Raw genomic sequence first — 18,579 nt, 5'->3', positions numbered from 1 at the left:
GGCTTACTGAGCGCAACTCTGGGCTGATAGTGCTTTGCCTGGAGCTAACCACTGTGTTCTCCTGACCTTTGGATCCATTCAGGTTCCACACCTAAATGTAAACTGGCAGTATTTTTTAATGACTAAGGAGCTTAATGCAGCAGGTTGCTAAGAAGAGAACTCAGTAGAACAACAACATCAACTTATTGTTTTTAGATGTTAAATATTTTTATTTAGCTCTATCAAATAATCAGATTTTACTCCCTGAAATGAACTGTATGCGTGTTGGGACCAGCAGGTACCAGAATGTGGATAGAGCTGGAGGCAATAAATGCAACTTCATGTTTATTCTTATTGGTAATTCAAAAAATCCCCACAGACCCTGTAACTTGTTTAGCATAACTACGTTGTATCAACAAAGCTTTGATTTTTGTTTACCAATGTATTTAATTTTTAAACAGATGTTTAAAAATCTGCTTATTACAGTAACTTAAACTTCTGTTTTACCTTTCCATTACATAAAAAGTGCATCAAATTCTGATAAGCAAGTAGAATAGCATGAATGTCTGCTTTATTTTTCTAGTTTCGCTGAATAACTGAGCAGCTGATGTGATTTTATGTAAAAATAAGATAAGGCCATATATGTTTTTATACTAAAGTGACACTTTTTCAGAAATTAATAGAGCTAGGTAGGTGTGAATGTGTAATTGGACATTTATTTATTTATTTATCCATCCATTTATTTAGATCATTGGTTTCTATATGATTTCACTCTATTTTTCCTCGTTTTTTTTCCCTCAGGTTCTTAACAGGCCTGCTCTTCTAGTTTTGAGATAAATGGTTTCAGGCAGGATTTGTTGCTCAATTTGCTTTTGGCATGCTGTGAAGGACTGTAGAACTACATTCTGTTTGTAGGTTGGTCATTTTATACCTGAATTTTGTAAGCAGTAATAAAAAACAAAATCAAGTGCATGACCAATACCTAACCTACCTAATAATTTTAAACATTCATACTGATATTGAGAAGAAATCATGTCCATTTTTTAAAACTTTTAGATAAAAGCTCCCCACTTTAGTTTGGACTGAGAAATATATCTCCAAGTTGCACATCTAAAGTAGAAGGCAGAGTGTAGACCTGCTGCTGGGATGTAATTGTGTGGATGATGAGTGTCTTAAAAATGTCTAGAATTTTGATCAATTGTTTTTGATCTGATTTTATTTGGTTTGAACAAATGCCTCTTTGATACAAGGGAAGCTTATGATACTTGTATAAAAATATAAATATGTATGTGCTGCATTGTAAAAATGATTTTGTTCACCCACATCCAGAGAATGGGATTAGTATGTGGCTGCATGTATTATGTTATATATCATAGCTGTTGCTATTGTAGCATTTTTTTTCTGGGACCAGGTAGTGTATTGACTGCAGTACTGCTTTTGAACTCTTCTAGAATGAAGGATGTTAGAGAGAAATTTCAAAACATGTTGTTAAACCTGCACTATAATGTATTCCAGAAACTTCTGTTGTGAAGAAACTCTGCAGAGGTTAGAGAAAAGTTTTGAGTGAAGACTGACAGTAAATTAATTTACTGCATGGAATTTATTTATTCCCAGTTAAGATCTACATTTTTTCCCCCCCAAAGGATAATTTTTTTTTTTTTTTTTTTGCAGATGCTGTTTAAACATTGTATTCTCCTTTAATGAAAACATCCTCATCACATTAAATTACTTCTAAATTTTAAATTCATCATTCCATTCCCATGTGAAAATTTACTTCTAAATATAACACATATAGCCTAGTATATACTCTGCTTGAGGGATCAGAGGTCTTTAAACATACGTGTGAGCATTGAGATATTTTTTACAGACTGCATAGTTACAAGATGAAGCACAGGTTCTTGGCAAGTGAGATCTCTAACATTAAAAAATGATGGTTGGAATTGGTGATGGCTTTGCAATGAGGATCTTGATCTTTTAAACTAAAGCAATGTCGTTGGGGATAATGGGAAAAAGAAAGCTGAGGTCTACTGTTCAAATGTAGGCTTCTGTTAATAAGTTAATGTTTTGGTTTAAAATCAAAATGTATGTCTGAGACATTGTTTTTCTAACTTATTGATTTAATGTTGGTAAAGGCTTTGCTCCTTTGGAAAAAAAATTACTGGCTTTGTGCAGATGTTTTATTGTGATAGATCTATTATCCCACCATTAGAAGATAAATGACTGATCTTTTCCAGTTTCTGTGCCTCCAGAAAATTGAAATAAGAAGGGGGATATCATTTGGGCTGCATGATTAGGGCAGGTGGGGTGGCCATTAATTTAAGAGAGAAGAATCTTGGCAGCATAGGCCAACTTGCAGTATATTATCAATCAAACCTGGATGTACTTCTTGTGATGACCCAGCACTCTCAGGTTTTTGCAGCATTAATTAGAATTCATGACAAAATAGATGCAAGGAAACGTTTTGTACCCTTCATAATTTTATAGAAAATTTATTGTTATTAGAGGAACCATTTGCTTAGTGTGATTTTTTTCATTACCAGCTTGTCAACTAGCATAGATAATCTGGAGAAAATATGAACTCCATAGATTGGGTGTCACTTTTGTTGATGGTTCATGTAGTTTACCTTGGAGCACAGCTAATGGCTGAAGTTCATAGCAACAGCACAGAAAAATGTGGCAACGAGAGGAAGACAAATGAAGCACGCTTATTGCTTTAATATAAAAAATACATAAATGGAAAGCAGCATGTGAGTTTGATGAGCTCATTGCTAGTTTTGTTGGAGTGATTTATATTTTATCCTTACACAAAAAGCCTCTATTGACACAGTGAGATGGAAATTAACTGACTGTTTTTTGGAAACTAATATTTTCCAGTTTTATATTCTGATTGGATCATTTTGTTTTAATTCTAAATATTTTTATGGAATGTTGAGCATTTAATAAACAGATATTATAAGCTGTTCCTCTGGTGTTTAGATGTATAGTGGGATCATACTATTGGGGTAACAGTATCAACTAGAATAGTGTCATATTAAGAAAGCATTAGGAAATCCTCTCACATAAATCCTTTAGCTACAGTATCCATTTTCAATTTATTTTATATCCTCACTTCTTTTTTTTTCATTTATAATGAAAAACTTAATTGAGGAAAACACAGTTATAAGGGTAGAGGGGCAGGGTGTTAAGTAACGTGTTGTATGGCAATTCCTGTATTAACTTCTAAAGCCAGAGGCTCACTACAGGAATAAAATTCTTGTTCATTCTGGTGCTCCTCTTGCATCCCATAATGAATGTTCAAATTTTTAACATTTTTAAGTGTTCACAAGTGACACAAGTGCTTCTCACTGTAAACTTAGTGGGTTACTGATATGAATGGAAATAAATAATTAATTTAAATTTCTGTATTTCAGTGTGGTTGGCTATTTCTTTGTGTTCATCTGTGCTTTACTCTAATAATGGAGCTTTCTAAACTACTGTGATGTTTTTATGAGATGATGCCATGTTGTTAGTGCACTGTCGCTGTGAACGAAGGAAGAGACAGATTATTCTGCATCACCTCTATGTCTCAGCATAAATTTTAAAACCTTCTTCCAGCCTGTGAATTGCAAAGGATCTGAAAAGTCTGTAGTTCTCCAGATTTAGTAAACTACTGAGAATGGAGCAGTCACTGTTCTTCAAGAAAGAGGGAATGAATATATGCTTAGTCTTTTGTTATAACAGCTCCGTTTAAAGTGATATAGGAATCTACTTTAGGTATCTATTCTGCTTGTGATCATGTTGTTTAGGTCTTTTAAGTCTGAACACAAATAAATTATTTTATATCAGCTTTCAAAGTATATTTAAATAGAAGAGAAATACAGAATGACTTGAGTACAGCAGTAGTAACTAAAAAGTGAGGTAACTGTGCTAGAACTCCAGTCAGACACCAGCATTTGTATTGTCCTTCACCTGTGAACCTAAGATGTGTAAATATTAGGCTGCAAATATTTTTACAGTCATAAATCTGTGCATGTCTCCTTCCATCCCTCCCTCATTTTCCCCTCTTATATTTCAAGCCTGTCAATAGACCTATACTGTGTGGAAGTGTGGAATATCCATAATAACAAAGTCTATGTGTTAGTGACAAAAAAAAGTCTCTGGGGATTCAAAGTGCCATCACACTTTCACACTAAAGTGCTTTATCACACTATCTTTTGTCTGGAGCTGACCACTATGTTCTGTTGAGCTATATATCCATTCAGGTTCCACACCTAAATTTAAGCTGGCAATGTCTTTTAATGACAAAGGAGCTTAATGCAGCAGGTTGCGAAGAAGAGAACTCAATAGAGCAACTGCATCAACTTACTGTTTTCTGTGATCCCACAGAACTATAGAACTATTTTAGATGTTAAATGTTTTTATTTAGCTCTATCAAATAATCAGATTTTACTCCCTGGAAGGAATTGTATGTGTGTTGGGACCAGCAGGTACCAGTATGTGGATAGAACTGGAGGCAATAAATGCGACTTCACGTTTATTCTTATTGGTAATTCATAAAATCCCCACAGAGCCTGTAACTTGTTTAGCATAATAGCAAGACTATATTCTGAGCTGTTTTCTTTCAATTGTAATGTTGGGCACATACTAATAAACCAAATGTCAGCCAAATACAGGGAGAAAAATGTAACATATGAATATCATTGTATTTAATATTTCTCAAAAAGTACCATTTCAATAAACTGCACTCCTATTTAATTGCTTACTTTAAGTCATTGGGGAAATTTTAGAGGTTGAAATGCAGATCCCCAGTGCTCAGATAGAATATGACATTAATTTGCTGCCAGAAGGCTATACTGCATGCATGCCAACTGCATACATATCAGCTGCTTCGTATAAAGTCTCATCATTTTACTTACTTGACTTAACATGTACTTTGACACAAAACAAATCTTAATTAAAGCATTAGAGAAAAAAAAATAATTCTATGCACACAATGACATGTCTCTATAATGCATAGTCAGCTTTGGTGGTTTTCCTGCAGTTAAAGTAACTTGCTGCCTAAAATTAAACAGCAAACAGAAACAGGATTTCCTTTCTTTATTTTTAAAAGAAAATAACAAAACCCTATAAGAATATTTGAATAAGCCTTCAAATGTTGAACATTGAGAATCTATTTCATTTTCTCATGAAAACAAAGCTGTATTTATAATCATAGTCTCTATGTGGACCTCTGTGCGTATATAAAGATTCATTTCTTATGGGATTGAAATATGTAAGGTCATAACATGGCATAAGTGATCCATTTCTGTAACTTTAAAACTGTTCTTTTTTTTTTTTTTAAGTGTGAAAAACATGCAGAAATTCTTGTACTCTGTGAGGAAAGGTGTTAATATATCTCTGTATTGTAATTGCTAATTTTTATGCTTTTTTTTTTTTACACAGTGTATTCATGAAACGCTAAGAAGAAATTTTGTATGACAGTTAATTTGGCCATATCAAGAGAGAAATTTAGATCCCAGTAGATTCCAGTAGTGCTGGAAAACTTATTCAGCTCATCTTTAGTTTGATCATGCCAGTCTTGATAAGAGAATCCAAATAGACCTTGTTGGGCACATTGCTGTAGTATACTTTGTTATGTCCTGTTATTTTTCAGTTAATGGCAAGTTTTCTGATAATTTATTTGGAAACTATAACTGTAAGAAAAAGAATGCTTACATAGCACTGTGTCTAAAGGGCTGAGAGCTAAGATTTATGTGTGTAATACAAACGGCAAATGTTTACTCTGTTCCAATATAACTACTCCATTTTTTAAAAAAATAAGATACCTTTCTGTGGGCCTAAAATTTTTTTCTCATTGTTGGTTGTTATTTTTTTCCTTGAAATAAACAATTCTAAATTCAGCCTATCTTAAAATGCTGAGAATAGCCGGTATTAATTCAGATTCTCACTTCTGGGTGACCTGTGAAAGAAATGCTGACCTTCTGGTTTATGTTTTGTTTTCTAGCTGGTAGCTGGCAGCGTTGTGATGGCATTTGAAGAAGTGTGTCCAGATAGAATAGATCTGATTCACAAGAACTACCGAAAGCTCTGTAACTTGCTGGTTGATGTAGAAGAATGGGGTCAAATTGTTATAATCCACATGTTAACTCGATATGCACGTACACAGTTTGTAAGCCCATGGAAGACGGTAAGTTTGTGGATCTTTAATTATCTTATGCGTTTGAATTCTGAACTACTTAAAATTTTGCATATACTTAGGTTTTAAGAGGCATTTAAATGGAGATTTTAATAAAATTAGAAATCAAAAGAATAAGCCTTCACTCTTGGAGATTTCACTGACTCAAGGCTTCCACTACACAGGCTTCCATGGAAATCTGCTTTGTAGGTTGTAATTTACCCCAGGTGTATCCAATTTTTTCATTGTTTTGAGTGAGGTAGTTTTCGCTGTGGATTTTATGTGAGTCAGCAGTAGAAAAGTTTGCCATTCTGTTCTGAAATGGACAGACTCTACTTTCATTTTACATATAAGTGCTTAATATTATAATAATATTATAATAATATAATATGCAGGATATTGAACAGAGCTTGAGTAATGTAATAATAAATTCAGACTGTGTGCTTTTGTGCTTTTTTTTTTTAATGTGTAGTGTAAATATTTTCTGACATCTTCATTTTTATTATATAAATATGACTACAGCCTTATTTAATCATCAGAAAAAGGAATATTCAAAGTAAAAATCCCATCACTTCCAACATTAAAAGAGCTCAAGAAATTGATGCAAACAGAATACTTCTGCAAAGAGCAGTATAAAATTGCTCTACGACTCTGCTTGTGTTTGTTGTACAGGGTTGGAGTGTTACTACTGTGAAGTTTTACCATTTAATTTTAAACTAAGTCATACTTAAAGGTGTGTGTATATTTATTGATATGTGTAATATTTTACATTAGTGGAATATGAACTTTGTACAGACATAAAAGTATGTCTGGTGTACTTATTTGTAGTGAACATAAGATGAATCCAGAACCTACAGAAAGTTACATCATTTGATTTCATTTCAAGTGAAAATGAAATTATAAGAGCACATCTTTCCTTAAGATTGCTTAAATTATGGAAAGTCTTTTAGATAATGAGATGCTTGAGTAATTTGTTTTCCTAAAGTACTTGAGACAGAATGCTTTCTCTTTGTTGCTTATTGAAAGAAAGCTACTTGCATTCTTCACCCTGGAGCTTTAGTTTTTTAAAAGAATCAAAATCAGTAATTTGCTTTACCTGTAGTTATGGTTTCACAATTAATTTAATCCAATTTTAGTTGGTGATGAGATGAAAGAAGAGAAGGAAGAGATGACCTCATGTCTTCGACTGAGTTTAGAGGTCTTGATAGTATTAGACTTCTTTCAGACTGTAATGTACTTTCTTTCATTGAGACCAGATAGATGACAGTTACTCCTACGTCTTCTATTATACAAATTTAAAAGGTTCATGTAACCGTACCGCCTATGTCAACCTAAAATTGTTCATCTCTGGTATTTTATTAATGATACTTTGTTTCTTCTTCTATGAGCTTCAGTGCAAAATTTAGTTTGTCTACCTACTCAGCAATTAAATTAGCAGATTTTTTTTCTGGAGCTGGCTGGAAAGCATGCCTTTGTCAATAGGTTCTTAAATGAACACATCATATAACAGGGCATCTTGTGCAGTAAAAGAGATTTTTAATTTAGTTTATTTGCATCATTATGGATCAGTATTTAGGCTGTTTATATGTAAATGTACGATTTGAGGAACAATTAAGTGTTGACAAAGTAGATTGCAGTCATATCAATTGCAGCACATTTTACATAATTTTTCTAACTGACATCTTTGATGATAAATAGTGGATGCCAAGTCAAAGCCGATTATACAGTGCACTAGGAATTCATGGCGCTGTCAGGGAGAAGACCGATTGACTTTAAATTTACATATTAATGAGAAGATTTGTTAAGAGGGTGCTTGACTATAGAAAATAACAGCACATTTATAGGGCACGACACTTTATAAATAAAGCTGATGCAGGAAAATGGAAATTAAACCTATCAGATTAATAAATTCAAGACTGCTAAAATGCATATTTGCATTTTTATTCACTAAAATTCACCTTACTTTTTGAGAAACGTGCTTCTTTTGTTCAGTTTGAGCTAATTCTCAGCAAGTAATTGTTTAACATTTTGTTTTCTTGTGCTTTATCCTAAAAATATTTATAACAACTATCAGTCACAGAGAAAAATCTATTTTTAACCAGATTCTCTTAAATTGTTGCAAAACTCTTAATAGCATTAATACTCATTAACCAAGAGTTCTCAGTTCTATGGTCATATTTTTTGTTTCTCTGAAGGATTTTCATTCTGGTCATGAATACTGTGAAGAATGTCTCTGCTTTACTGCAAGTCTTGCAATGTTTGAAGGCTGGTTTGAAGTAGTTACTTGTTTATCAGTAACCTTTTTTTCCAAAGTTCTCCAACTTTAACAAGTATTAAATGTAAAGAGAGCAAGTCATTCACCCTGGAGTGATGGTTTCTGCCCAGAACAGATGAGCAAGGACGATTTAAGCCATTTTCTGTCTAGTGAAATATTTTATGCCAGTTGAATTTTTTGCCCATTCCTTTTCCCAGAAGTTTTTGGAATTGTTGTTTATGAATAGAACCATTACGCCTTAGAGTATAATACACGGAGATGCTTAAAATGAAGTTGCTGTTGGCTTGCATGAATGTGTGATCTTGAGGTCTAACAGTTCAGGAACAGATTTTAAAGCTGTGCAGCTGTCTCTGTTTTATCAGTGAAACAATTGTGATGGGAGGCACTGGCTGCTTCAGCTCTCCACCAACAAGTGAGTGTATCATCTTTGAAGCTCAGGGCTCTCAGGAATGGTTATCTTTATTTCAGACAATTGCAGATTTCAGAAGTAAGCTTTGTTGATGTTCAATTAAGATTTGAAAGAAAAAAGAAAGATGAATTGAGATTACTCATGGTCTTCAATCAATGAAATTACTTATAAACTAATACTTACGAAAGTCATGTCTCAGGTTTTCAAGTTTACGTTTTTAGGATTATTAATCCACTGAATTATTTAAGCACTGCTCAACTCAAAGCACTTACAAGTTGAGATTGACATCGGTGATAAGGATGTCGGGGATGGAAATGAAGCCCCCCAAAAAAATGACCTTAGAGAATAAAAACTTCCAGGAGAAAAATAGCAAGTCTTTCAGTGTATATATCCAAAACTGTGAGTCATGGAAAATATCCTGACTCTGAAGGCGTAACAGAAAGAAAATAAATAAATAAATGATTTCCAGCTCAGACTATTCAAAATATTGAATAATATTGTGCTCTTTGCTTATTTTGAACATTCATTTGTATGCTTAGCATGCAGTCTCAGCTTTACATCTTTTTTTCCCCAAGTTCGATTATTTTGGTTTTTGAGAATTTTTCAACATTGAAAATTAATGGAGTTGATATAAGGGAACAGAAATAAATTAACTCACATTTAATTTGTGGGATACAAACTATTTTGATTACTCTTGGAAAAAACAGATCACATGTTTTCCTTTCCACAATGTTCAATGTTAAAAATGTTTTCCATAGCACTTAGTGTATGAAGCAGATTGCATTATCATTACAGGACTTCTGTGCCATGTCCCTATTGAACTTCATATGATTTAGTTTTTATGGTTATCTGGTAACGGGAATATCTATCTTAGTATGACTAAAGAATTTCAGCATTTGTTGTGTGACAGACAAGTATCAGTGTTTGTTTGTCACCTACAAACAAGCTTAAGTTTAAGGCCATTTAATTACTTAATTACCCTTAGCAGTCTGTACTAATTTCTTCTAATCTGGATATTTATTTCCAGTTTTTATACTAATTTCAAAAAACCAAAAAGCTGTTTATGCCAGTTAAGATACCAACATATTTGAACACTGTCTTCTATAAGTACTGGTTGCTTTGCTGAGGAAAGGAGAGAACTGTAGAATTTTCATGGTTAAGAGCAGAAGTCTCTACTTGGTAAGAGAATGTTTTTTGAAATAGATGTGCCTTTGTTTTCTCTGTGAGAATCTACCAAGGTTTCACTTTTCAGAAACGTGCACCTTAGAAACAATTTAGCTTCCAGCTAAGCAGAACTTGTTTTGGCTTGCACTGCATAAGCATTATTTTTCTTGTGTTATCTAGGTTTAAAAAATTGGATTTTTGCAGCTTTAGGACATTACAAGTGATACTGGGGAAATTCACTGTTGCTCTGTAGTTGGCTGAGCACTTCCACTAAACACCAAACAGTAATTAAGGTAGAAGTTGTCAAATATTGAATTTCTTAGGTTAAGACAGAGATGGTGGGGAAATATGGACAACAGGCCCTCTCAAGGCTACTCTCCCTTTTTCTTCCCTTTTTTAGGACTTCCTTTGTTTTCTGCTTCACATAAGCCTTGAGTACATGAGGATATCACTGAAAGCAAAATGTGAATGCTGACAGTGTTTTCTAATGGTTCGATTTACTTTTTTTTTTTTTTTAACTTGAATTGACTTTCTCAGATTCTTTCAGATATTGTATGAGAACAAAAATTGTATGGTATATGTTAAACTGTGAATCATTACCTTGTGTAATAGTATTTCTCTGAACAAGAAAAAAACATTTTTATTGTGGAAGTGATCAAACATCAGAATACGTCTCTGGCAGTATGCAAAAGCCACAGTCCTAACTAATCCTAATCTTCTCGAGCTGACTGTCCAACAGAGTGTTGGACCAGATGAGGTTGCTTCCAAATTCCACCATTCTGTGACCTCCACTCTTTTTGTTTAGTGCTTTAAAATGTTTCTTGCTCTTGCAGTGTTTTCTTAGTATATTACAGTTATGAATTCTTAGTGTATTCTGTAAAGGTTATGGTTATGCATGATGGAATCCAGTGTGAAATGGCTATATTAAGACTGCTCTAAGTGTTTAGCACTGTTCTAAATATCTTTATTATTCTCCATGTTGAGCTGCACATCTAAGGAATGGTAAGTGTAAATAATAATGATTCAGTCAGAGCATATAAGGAATACAGTCTGTCCTTAACTTTTTGTAGTACTCTATAAAGAGTATTCTGAATCAGTTCTGTTGAGAGCGTAATAAAAGTCCTAAATCCTACTTTGCAATGCTGAGAACAGAAGAAGGGAAAGGTATATTCAGGTTGACAATGTACTTTTAGGTAGGTGAATTACCTAGGTAAAATGATAAAAATAAAACAAGCTAAAGTACTTTAAAACTATTCTGTATGTAAATCATTATTAAATGAAGATTAGTCAGGAGCCATAGACAGTCAAACATATTTAAGAAATATTGAGAATAGCATTTAATCGTTTAGAAATAATTTATCAAGATAAATAAATGTAGGTTGCTCTGAAAGTAATGCCTCCTTTTTATTTCTGTGGAAACAGATACAAAGAGAAACACTATTTAGTAGGGCAAATTCTTTGCAACAAAACACTCTTTTTCAACAGTCACCACTTTTAACTATGCAATGAACAAGAGCCTGCATACCACACCTGTAAAAATCTTCACCCACTGTACAGTGGGTGTGGCAGGATAATCTAACCAGGATTGGTAATGTGCTCTACCATCTTTAAACTGGTGTGGGGTCTTGTGTTACCGTGTTGCAAGAGAAAGGTGCCTTCTTCTCTGGCATGACTCTGGAAGTTCAAGCCTTCTGTTTAGGCAGCATTGCAGTATAGCAGTCAGAACTGATAGAATCGAGAAGGATCACCACTTTCCTATCCCAAAGGGCAGTGCAAATAACCTTACCAGGTGAGGACTGTGTCTTGAACTTTTTGTTGGGAATTCACTTGTCACTTCTCCATGGATTGCCGCTTAGACTCTGGCTCCTAGTGGTGACACCACATCTCGTTACCACTAATGATGCTGCCCAGGAAATTGTCACCTTCAATTTTGCGCTGGCTCAATAGATCCTGACAAACTTGCTATGGTGTTGCATTCCGTTCCTTTGTAAGCATCCATGGGACCCACCTGGTGCAAACTATGCTACCACCATTTCCAATGCATTAAAGCCAATATTCATCTCTGTACATAGTCCCCTAGTTGTAAGCTGCCAACTTGCTCAAATTAACTGGTTGAGATGCTCTTCATGTTGTGTTAGGACAGCTGTGCATGGTCATCCAGAATATGGCATGTCTTTTGTGTTGCTGCTGCTGCTGCTAAAACATACCACCCACAGTGTCACTGTGCTAACATCCACTTTTTTGGACTTCATAAGCACTCGGAAAGCATTGATAAATGTCTGTGATGCAATTTTTTCCGCATGGAGGATTTCGATGGCACATGTTTACTTCATATGCACTTCTTGTCAGACACCATTTTGTCAGACTGCTCCTCTGTTGCTATTCATGGCAGAGCAACAAAATGTAACTGAATACTGGTGGGAAGGTTCAGCCTCTACTGCCACACCACCAACATCTCCCTCTGACATTGTGGTCCAACATCATTTCTCACTGATAGGGATGGAGTGATGGCATTGGTGAACAGGGGAAGGGTGACGGATGTCATCTACCTGGACTTCTGCAAAACCTTTGACGTGGTTCCTCACCACATCCTTCTCTCTAAATTGGAGAGGTATGGATTTGAAAGATGGACAGTTCAGTGGATTAAGAACTGGTTGGCTGTTTGCAGCCAAAGGGTTGTGATCAACGGTTCTATGTCTGGGTGGAAGTCAGTCACAAGTGGTGTCTCCCAAGGCTTGGTCTTCGGCATCTTTATCAGTGACACAGACGATGGAATTAAGCGCACCCTCAGCAAGTTTGCAGATGACACCAGGCTGAGTGGTATGATCAACAAACTGGAGGGAAGGGAAGCAATCCAGAGGGTCCTGGACAGGCTGGAGAAGTGGACCCATGTGAAACTAATGAGGTTCAACAAGGCCAAGTGCAAGGCATTGCACTTCGGTCGGGGCAATCCCAGGTATTTATAGAAAGTGGGGGAAGATCTCCTTGAGAGCAGCCCTGCAGAGAAGGACTTGGTCCTGGTACATAAGAAGCTGGACATGAGCAGCAGCGTGTGCTTGCAGCCTGGAAGGCCAGCTGTGTTCTGGGCTGCATTAAAAAAGGGGTGGCCAGCAGGGAGAGGGAGGTGATTGTCCCCCTCTACTCGGCTCTTGTGAGGCCCCATCTGGAGCACTGTGTCCAGGCCCTCCCACCCCTCCCCTCAGCACAAGAAAGACATGAAGCTCTTGGAATGGGTCCAGAGGAGGGCCACTGAGATGAGCAGAGGGCTGGAGCAACTCTCCTATGAGGAAAGGTCGAGGGAACTGGTCTTGTTTAGCTTGGAGAAGAGAAGGCTCTGGGGAGACCTCACCGTGGCCTTCCAGTATTTGAAAGGAATAACCAGGAGGGTGAATGACTGTTTACAAGGGTGGATAGTGATAGGACAAGGGGAAATGGTTTTAAACTGAGACAGGGGAGGTTTAGGTTAGATATTAGGAGGAAGTTTTTCACTCGGAGGGTGGTTGATACACTGCAACACATTGCCCAAGGAGGCTGTGGATGCCCCATTCCTGCAGGCATTCAATGCCAGGCTAGATGTGGCTCTGGGTAGCCTGTTCTAGTGGTTAGCAACCGTAGCAGGGGGGTTGAAACTAGATTATTTCTGAGGTCCTTTTTAACCCAGGCCATTCTATGATAAAATAGGAAGCATTACTTTCAAAGCAAATCTCAGTATTTTGTAGACATTACAGAAGCTTCACTTAGTTGCTTGTGCTGTGTGGTTCTATAGGTGATAGTTTTTTTGATATTTTTTTCTTCCCCTTTCACCAGAAGATTGAAGCCACAAGATTTTACTTCCTGGGAATCAAAAGTAGTAATCTCATTTTCAGCTTCTATTAAGATGTCCTCTCCAGATGCAAATTAAAACCATCTCCTAGATTTAGCAGATCCTAGATGTTCCTGATCTAGCCAATAAAATCAGAAGATGAAGCATATTTCAGAAAGCTGGTGTGCATATGTTATGCTGCTTATTTCTTCCATTCTTACTATGTGCATCTCTACTGGAGAATTCTGGATTTAGCTGTTTACCTTTTCATCAGAGTACTCCTTAACTAGGTTCTTACAGATATACATGAGGAGGAGTTAATGTATGATATCACTTATATTTATTTAAAGATACTTGGTGAGGTAATTGGGACATAACATGGACTGGTTAGCCATTTGACTGTGATACCAGTTTTAGTGCATAACAAAAGAAGAGTAACTTGGAAATAGGTATATAACAAAAACCAAAAATGATTTAAAGTAAATTGGGGAAAATAGAGTTCTAAATGAATTCTAAACAGAACTTTCTAGTTGTTGTATTCCATGACCACTGGAAATAGTCTCTTCTCTCATTGATAGAGAAAACATTATTATTTTCTTTCTTTACATTTTCTTCCTCTGTATTCCTATGTTAGGACTAGTGTTTCTAAGGGAATAGATCTGTCAGAATAATACTTGGAGGGACAGGAAGGGTTAGATTTCAGCCACATGAGTTTTCTAATTTGATCTACTTTACCAAGCATTTACTGCTGACACAGAATTATAACCTGTAGATAAAAATGACATCTGTCTTTGCAGCAAAGTGTGTTGCTGTGGTTACCCAAAGTATTTTGCTGTGAAATTGCAGCAGCAGGTAGAACTTGTATAAGTAAGTTCGTCAGGACATCTGTGACAGCTGAAATTAAGACAGTAACCAGTGCTTTTCTCATGGCTTTCTCTGGAAAAAGTTTCTGTGTAATCTATCCAGTGCTGTGCTCTTACCTTCTCAGAATGAAGGTATGCTGTTACTTATATATAGGATAAGATACATCTTTAGTGATTTTTGCAAATAAGTTGTTAAAACTGTGTTTATGTCTATCTAGATCATTAACTTTATTGATGATAAATACTGAAGTGATTTCATGGAAAACTAAATATTAACTGTTTAACTGCTAATCATTTTCAATTTAAATATCAGATATACCAAATCTTTGTCAGCCTATGTCCTATTCAAGCTATCTATTCAAGTTTTTAGCTTTAATTTTGGTAATCTCTGTGATAAATAATCATGTAAAATTGTGTAAGCAATGTGAAATGAATATTATCTACATACTTAGAGGCCATCTTGAATTCCAGAATATTAATAAATTTTGTTCTGAGCATCTGTCCATAGGAAATTCTTAGCCTACTACCCTTGTGTGGCCTTTTCATTGTTATATCAAGGTCTCCTCAAAACATATAGAAAAGTTGCAAAATAAACTTTTATCTCCCTTTTCACATAAACAAGCTTTTGCTTAATTTTTCCTCTCAGGAAGACCTGTGTGACTGCAATGAGGATGCTATAGTCTCTTGAGTCTGAGACTGCATGCTTTTTGATTTGGTTTATTGCATATCTTTGAAGGACCATAGGTAACATGAAGTACTTTATCCAAAATTTCAAATTATCTTGGATTATTCTGCTTTTCGTTTGTGTATCCATATGTTTGTTCCAGTTTATGGTTAAAAAAATGTGAGACAAGAAGACTAGGGGTAAGTTAGGCCTGAATGGTAGCAACACCTGCTCTTCCAGTATGACTCTACCATCAGAATAAATTTGCCACTAATTTTTGGTGTGTGAATATCACTGAAACAAACAGACACTTTAAGACAGACTGATGGGCCTGTAGTTTCCCAGGTCCTCCCTCCAGCCCTTCTTGTGGATAGATGTCAAATTTGCTAGCCTCCAATCAGCTGAGATCTTCTAGAATAGCCAGGACTGCTGACATGCTGGAAAGTGACATGGTGAGCGTGTCAGCTGGCTTTTTCAGTACGCTTGTGTGTATCCCATCTGGCCCCATAAACTTGTGGGCATCTGAGTTCTATGGCAGGTTGCTAAGCATTTGCTCTCAGATTATGAGGGCCTCTTTCTGCTCCTTGTCCCTACCTTCCAGGTCAAGGAGTGTACTGGGTACCAGTGAACAATTGACCTTACTGGTAAAGACTGAGGGAAAGAAGGCATTAAGTACCTCAGCCTTTTTTTCTCCTTCATCACTGTCTTTCCCCCCACATCCAACTAGAGGTTCTCCTTAGTCTTCCATTGTTGCAGGACATTGCTTTTGGCTTTGTTATGAGTTTCATGCATCCAATTCTGCAGCTTGTCAAGATCCTTCTGGATAGCATGTGCTCCCACAAGCATATGAACTGCACCACTCGAGTTGGTGACTGTGCTCGCTGACGGTGTAATCAATCCCTCTATCTATATACAACATTGACATAGATACTAAATAGTGTTGGTCGAGTAGCAGTCCTCTTGAAGATCACTACTCACTACTGGATTCCATTCGGATATTGACCCATTGACTGTAACTCTGATTGCTGCCATCCATGCCGTTCCCATTTCTTTTAATAGCCCATCATCCATCAAATTCATATCTTTTTAATATTGAGACAGAATGTTGTGGGATACCATAGCAAAGAATTCCAGGTGGATGATATCAATTTTCTTTCCATTGCAGTCACTTCATTGTAGAAGGCCACCAGAAAAGTCAGGCATGATTCTCCCCAGGTGAAACTACATTGGCTGTCTGTAATTACCTCCGTGTCTCCCATGTGCTTCAAAATAACTTCTAGGAGAATCTTTTCCATAATCTTACAGGACTCCTAGTAGAGGCTGACTGTTTAATAGTACCTTGGGTTCTCCTTATTACCCTTTAAAAACTGGGCATGCTATTCTCTTTTCTCTAGCCATTGGGAACTTCAGTTGACTTCCAAGAGTTTTGAAATATGATGGAGTGTGGTTTGGCAGCTGCATCTGACAGTTCCCTCAGGATCCTCAGATGTATGTTTGCAGATTCCTCAGATGATTTCATACCTGATGTTCTCTTATGAGGTGAAGAACTTCATACACCCAGACTCTGCCTTCAGATAAAGGAACTGCAGAGATGTGAGAAGAGTGATTGTCAGTGAAAACTAAGGCAGTATTCTCTGAAGTTTTTCAACCTATCATTTGTTTTGCAAATCTGTATTTCTTTGTATTCTTACTATTGCATATCTTCCACATGCTACTAAAATTAGTATGATTTTGTGGTAAGAGGAAGCTATTTCATGTCTGACTTCTATTTTGAAGAGGATTGAACTGCGTTAGATAAATTAAAACTTAAAAAATGACTATTAAAATAAATTAAACTGTTTTAAATAAATAATTATTTAAATTAAGATAATAGATAAATTTAAATAAATTATATAATTAATTTAATTCTAACTGCAAGTCTTCAGTTTGAGGTCAAATCAGAACTCTGGGGAAGTAAAATTTGAGTGCTATTAATATCTGGCATTTCTTCTTGGAAGTGTGAAGAAGCATCTTGTCACAGCAAAATGCAGGTGCGGTATTGATGTTGAGGACTGGAAAATAAAGATGTAGGAAATTATTTGTGGAAAGTTCAATTTTGATCGAATGATGTTCATTAAAGCATCTTTAAAAGTCAGGAGTCTTATTTTCAGTTTTGTGCTGACAGCAATTCAAGTACTGTCAATGCTTTTCTCTATGACATCTTTTTTCCTGCTTGGAAAAACCCTTAGACTTCGTATATAGTATAAGAGGCATGCTGTTTTGATTGCTCTTTGTAATCTGAGATGCCAGTAGCACCAGTAGCATGCTGAGCAGGATGCTTTTACCTTAGAGCAAGGCTTTTCCTCATTGTTATGTTGCAGTACAAAGAAGCTTCTGTTGTACTTGCCACCATGAAGTTGCTAGTTCTGTGCCACTTCAGACAAAAATAAGTAGGTGTCCCATCTCTTCCTTTTTTGCAAAGTTTAGAACTTGCACTGTAAGGTTCCTCTGGGGGACAACAGTCTTAGCCAATTCTTGTTGTGTACTTCTTACACCATGTATTATTGGAGGAATAGTCCCACCGACATTTTCCTACCATTTCAGTAGCATTGCCAAAGAACTCTCTATGATGGAGTTGATGGCATTGGTAGACCAAGGAAGGGCAACTCTGCCTGTACTTGTACAAGGCCTTTGACATAGACTTGTACCATATCATTTTCTCTAAATTGGAGGGAGATGGATTTGAAAGCTGGACAGTTGAATGGATTGGATAAAGAATTGACCGGGTGGTTGCAGCCAGAGGGTTTTTGCCAGTGATTCTATGCACAGATGGAGGACTGTCACGAGCTATGTCCCTCATGGGACCACTGCTCTTCAACATCTTTATCATTGATTGATACCTTGAGATTGAATGTATCCTGAGCAAGTTTGCTGATGACTACACTGAAAGGTGCAGTCAGTAAGATAGAAGGAAGGCATACTATTCAGAGAGACCTGGATAAGCTTGCAAAGTGGACCCGCGTGAACCTCCTGAGGGTTGGAACTTGATGATCTTTGAGGACCTTTCCAAGACATTCTATAATTCTATGAGATATTTCTGGTTGAATTATTTTCCCCTTCCCTTATGTTATAATTCTTCCATGCAGAGCAGTTAGTTGGTATCATTCTGCTTTGAATGATAAAAACCAGCAGGGTTCCTTTGAAGAGTTCAATTTTAGGATTTTTTTTGTACTGATCCCAAGCTACTTAATGAGACAGGTAGGCAGTGCTATCAAAAAAATGAAGTTTGT

General features: G+C 36.2%; 1 protein-coding gene across 5 annotated transcripts in view; it reads left to right on the top strand.

Moving 5' to 3' along the window:
• AP3B1 (adaptor related protein complex 3 subunit beta 1) overlaps positions 1 to 18,579 on the top strand; it is a 158,001-nt gene that overhangs the window by 42,740 nt on the left and 96,682 nt on the right. For all 5 annotated transcript variants that reach the window (XR_016462209.1, XM_090132254.1, XM_090132253.1 and 2 more), the window contains exon 7: positions 5,963 to 6,145. Coding sequence is in view for 4 of the 5 variants with exons in the window: in XM_090132254.1 (XP_089988380.1) it covers positions 5,963 to 6,145 (183 nt within the window). In the remaining variant the exon portion in view is untranslated. The remainder of the gene's footprint in view (positions 1 to 5,962; positions 6,146 to 18,579) is intronic.

Source organism: Phasianus colchicus, chromosome Z (assembly GCF_987193195.1).
Source record: "Phasianus colchicus chromosome Z, bPhaCol1.hap1.1, whole genome shotgun sequence".
NCBI lineage: Eukaryota > Metazoa > Chordata > Aves > Galliformes > Phasianidae > Phasianus > Phasianus colchicus.
This window is presented reverse-complemented; position numbering and strand designations above follow the sequence as displayed.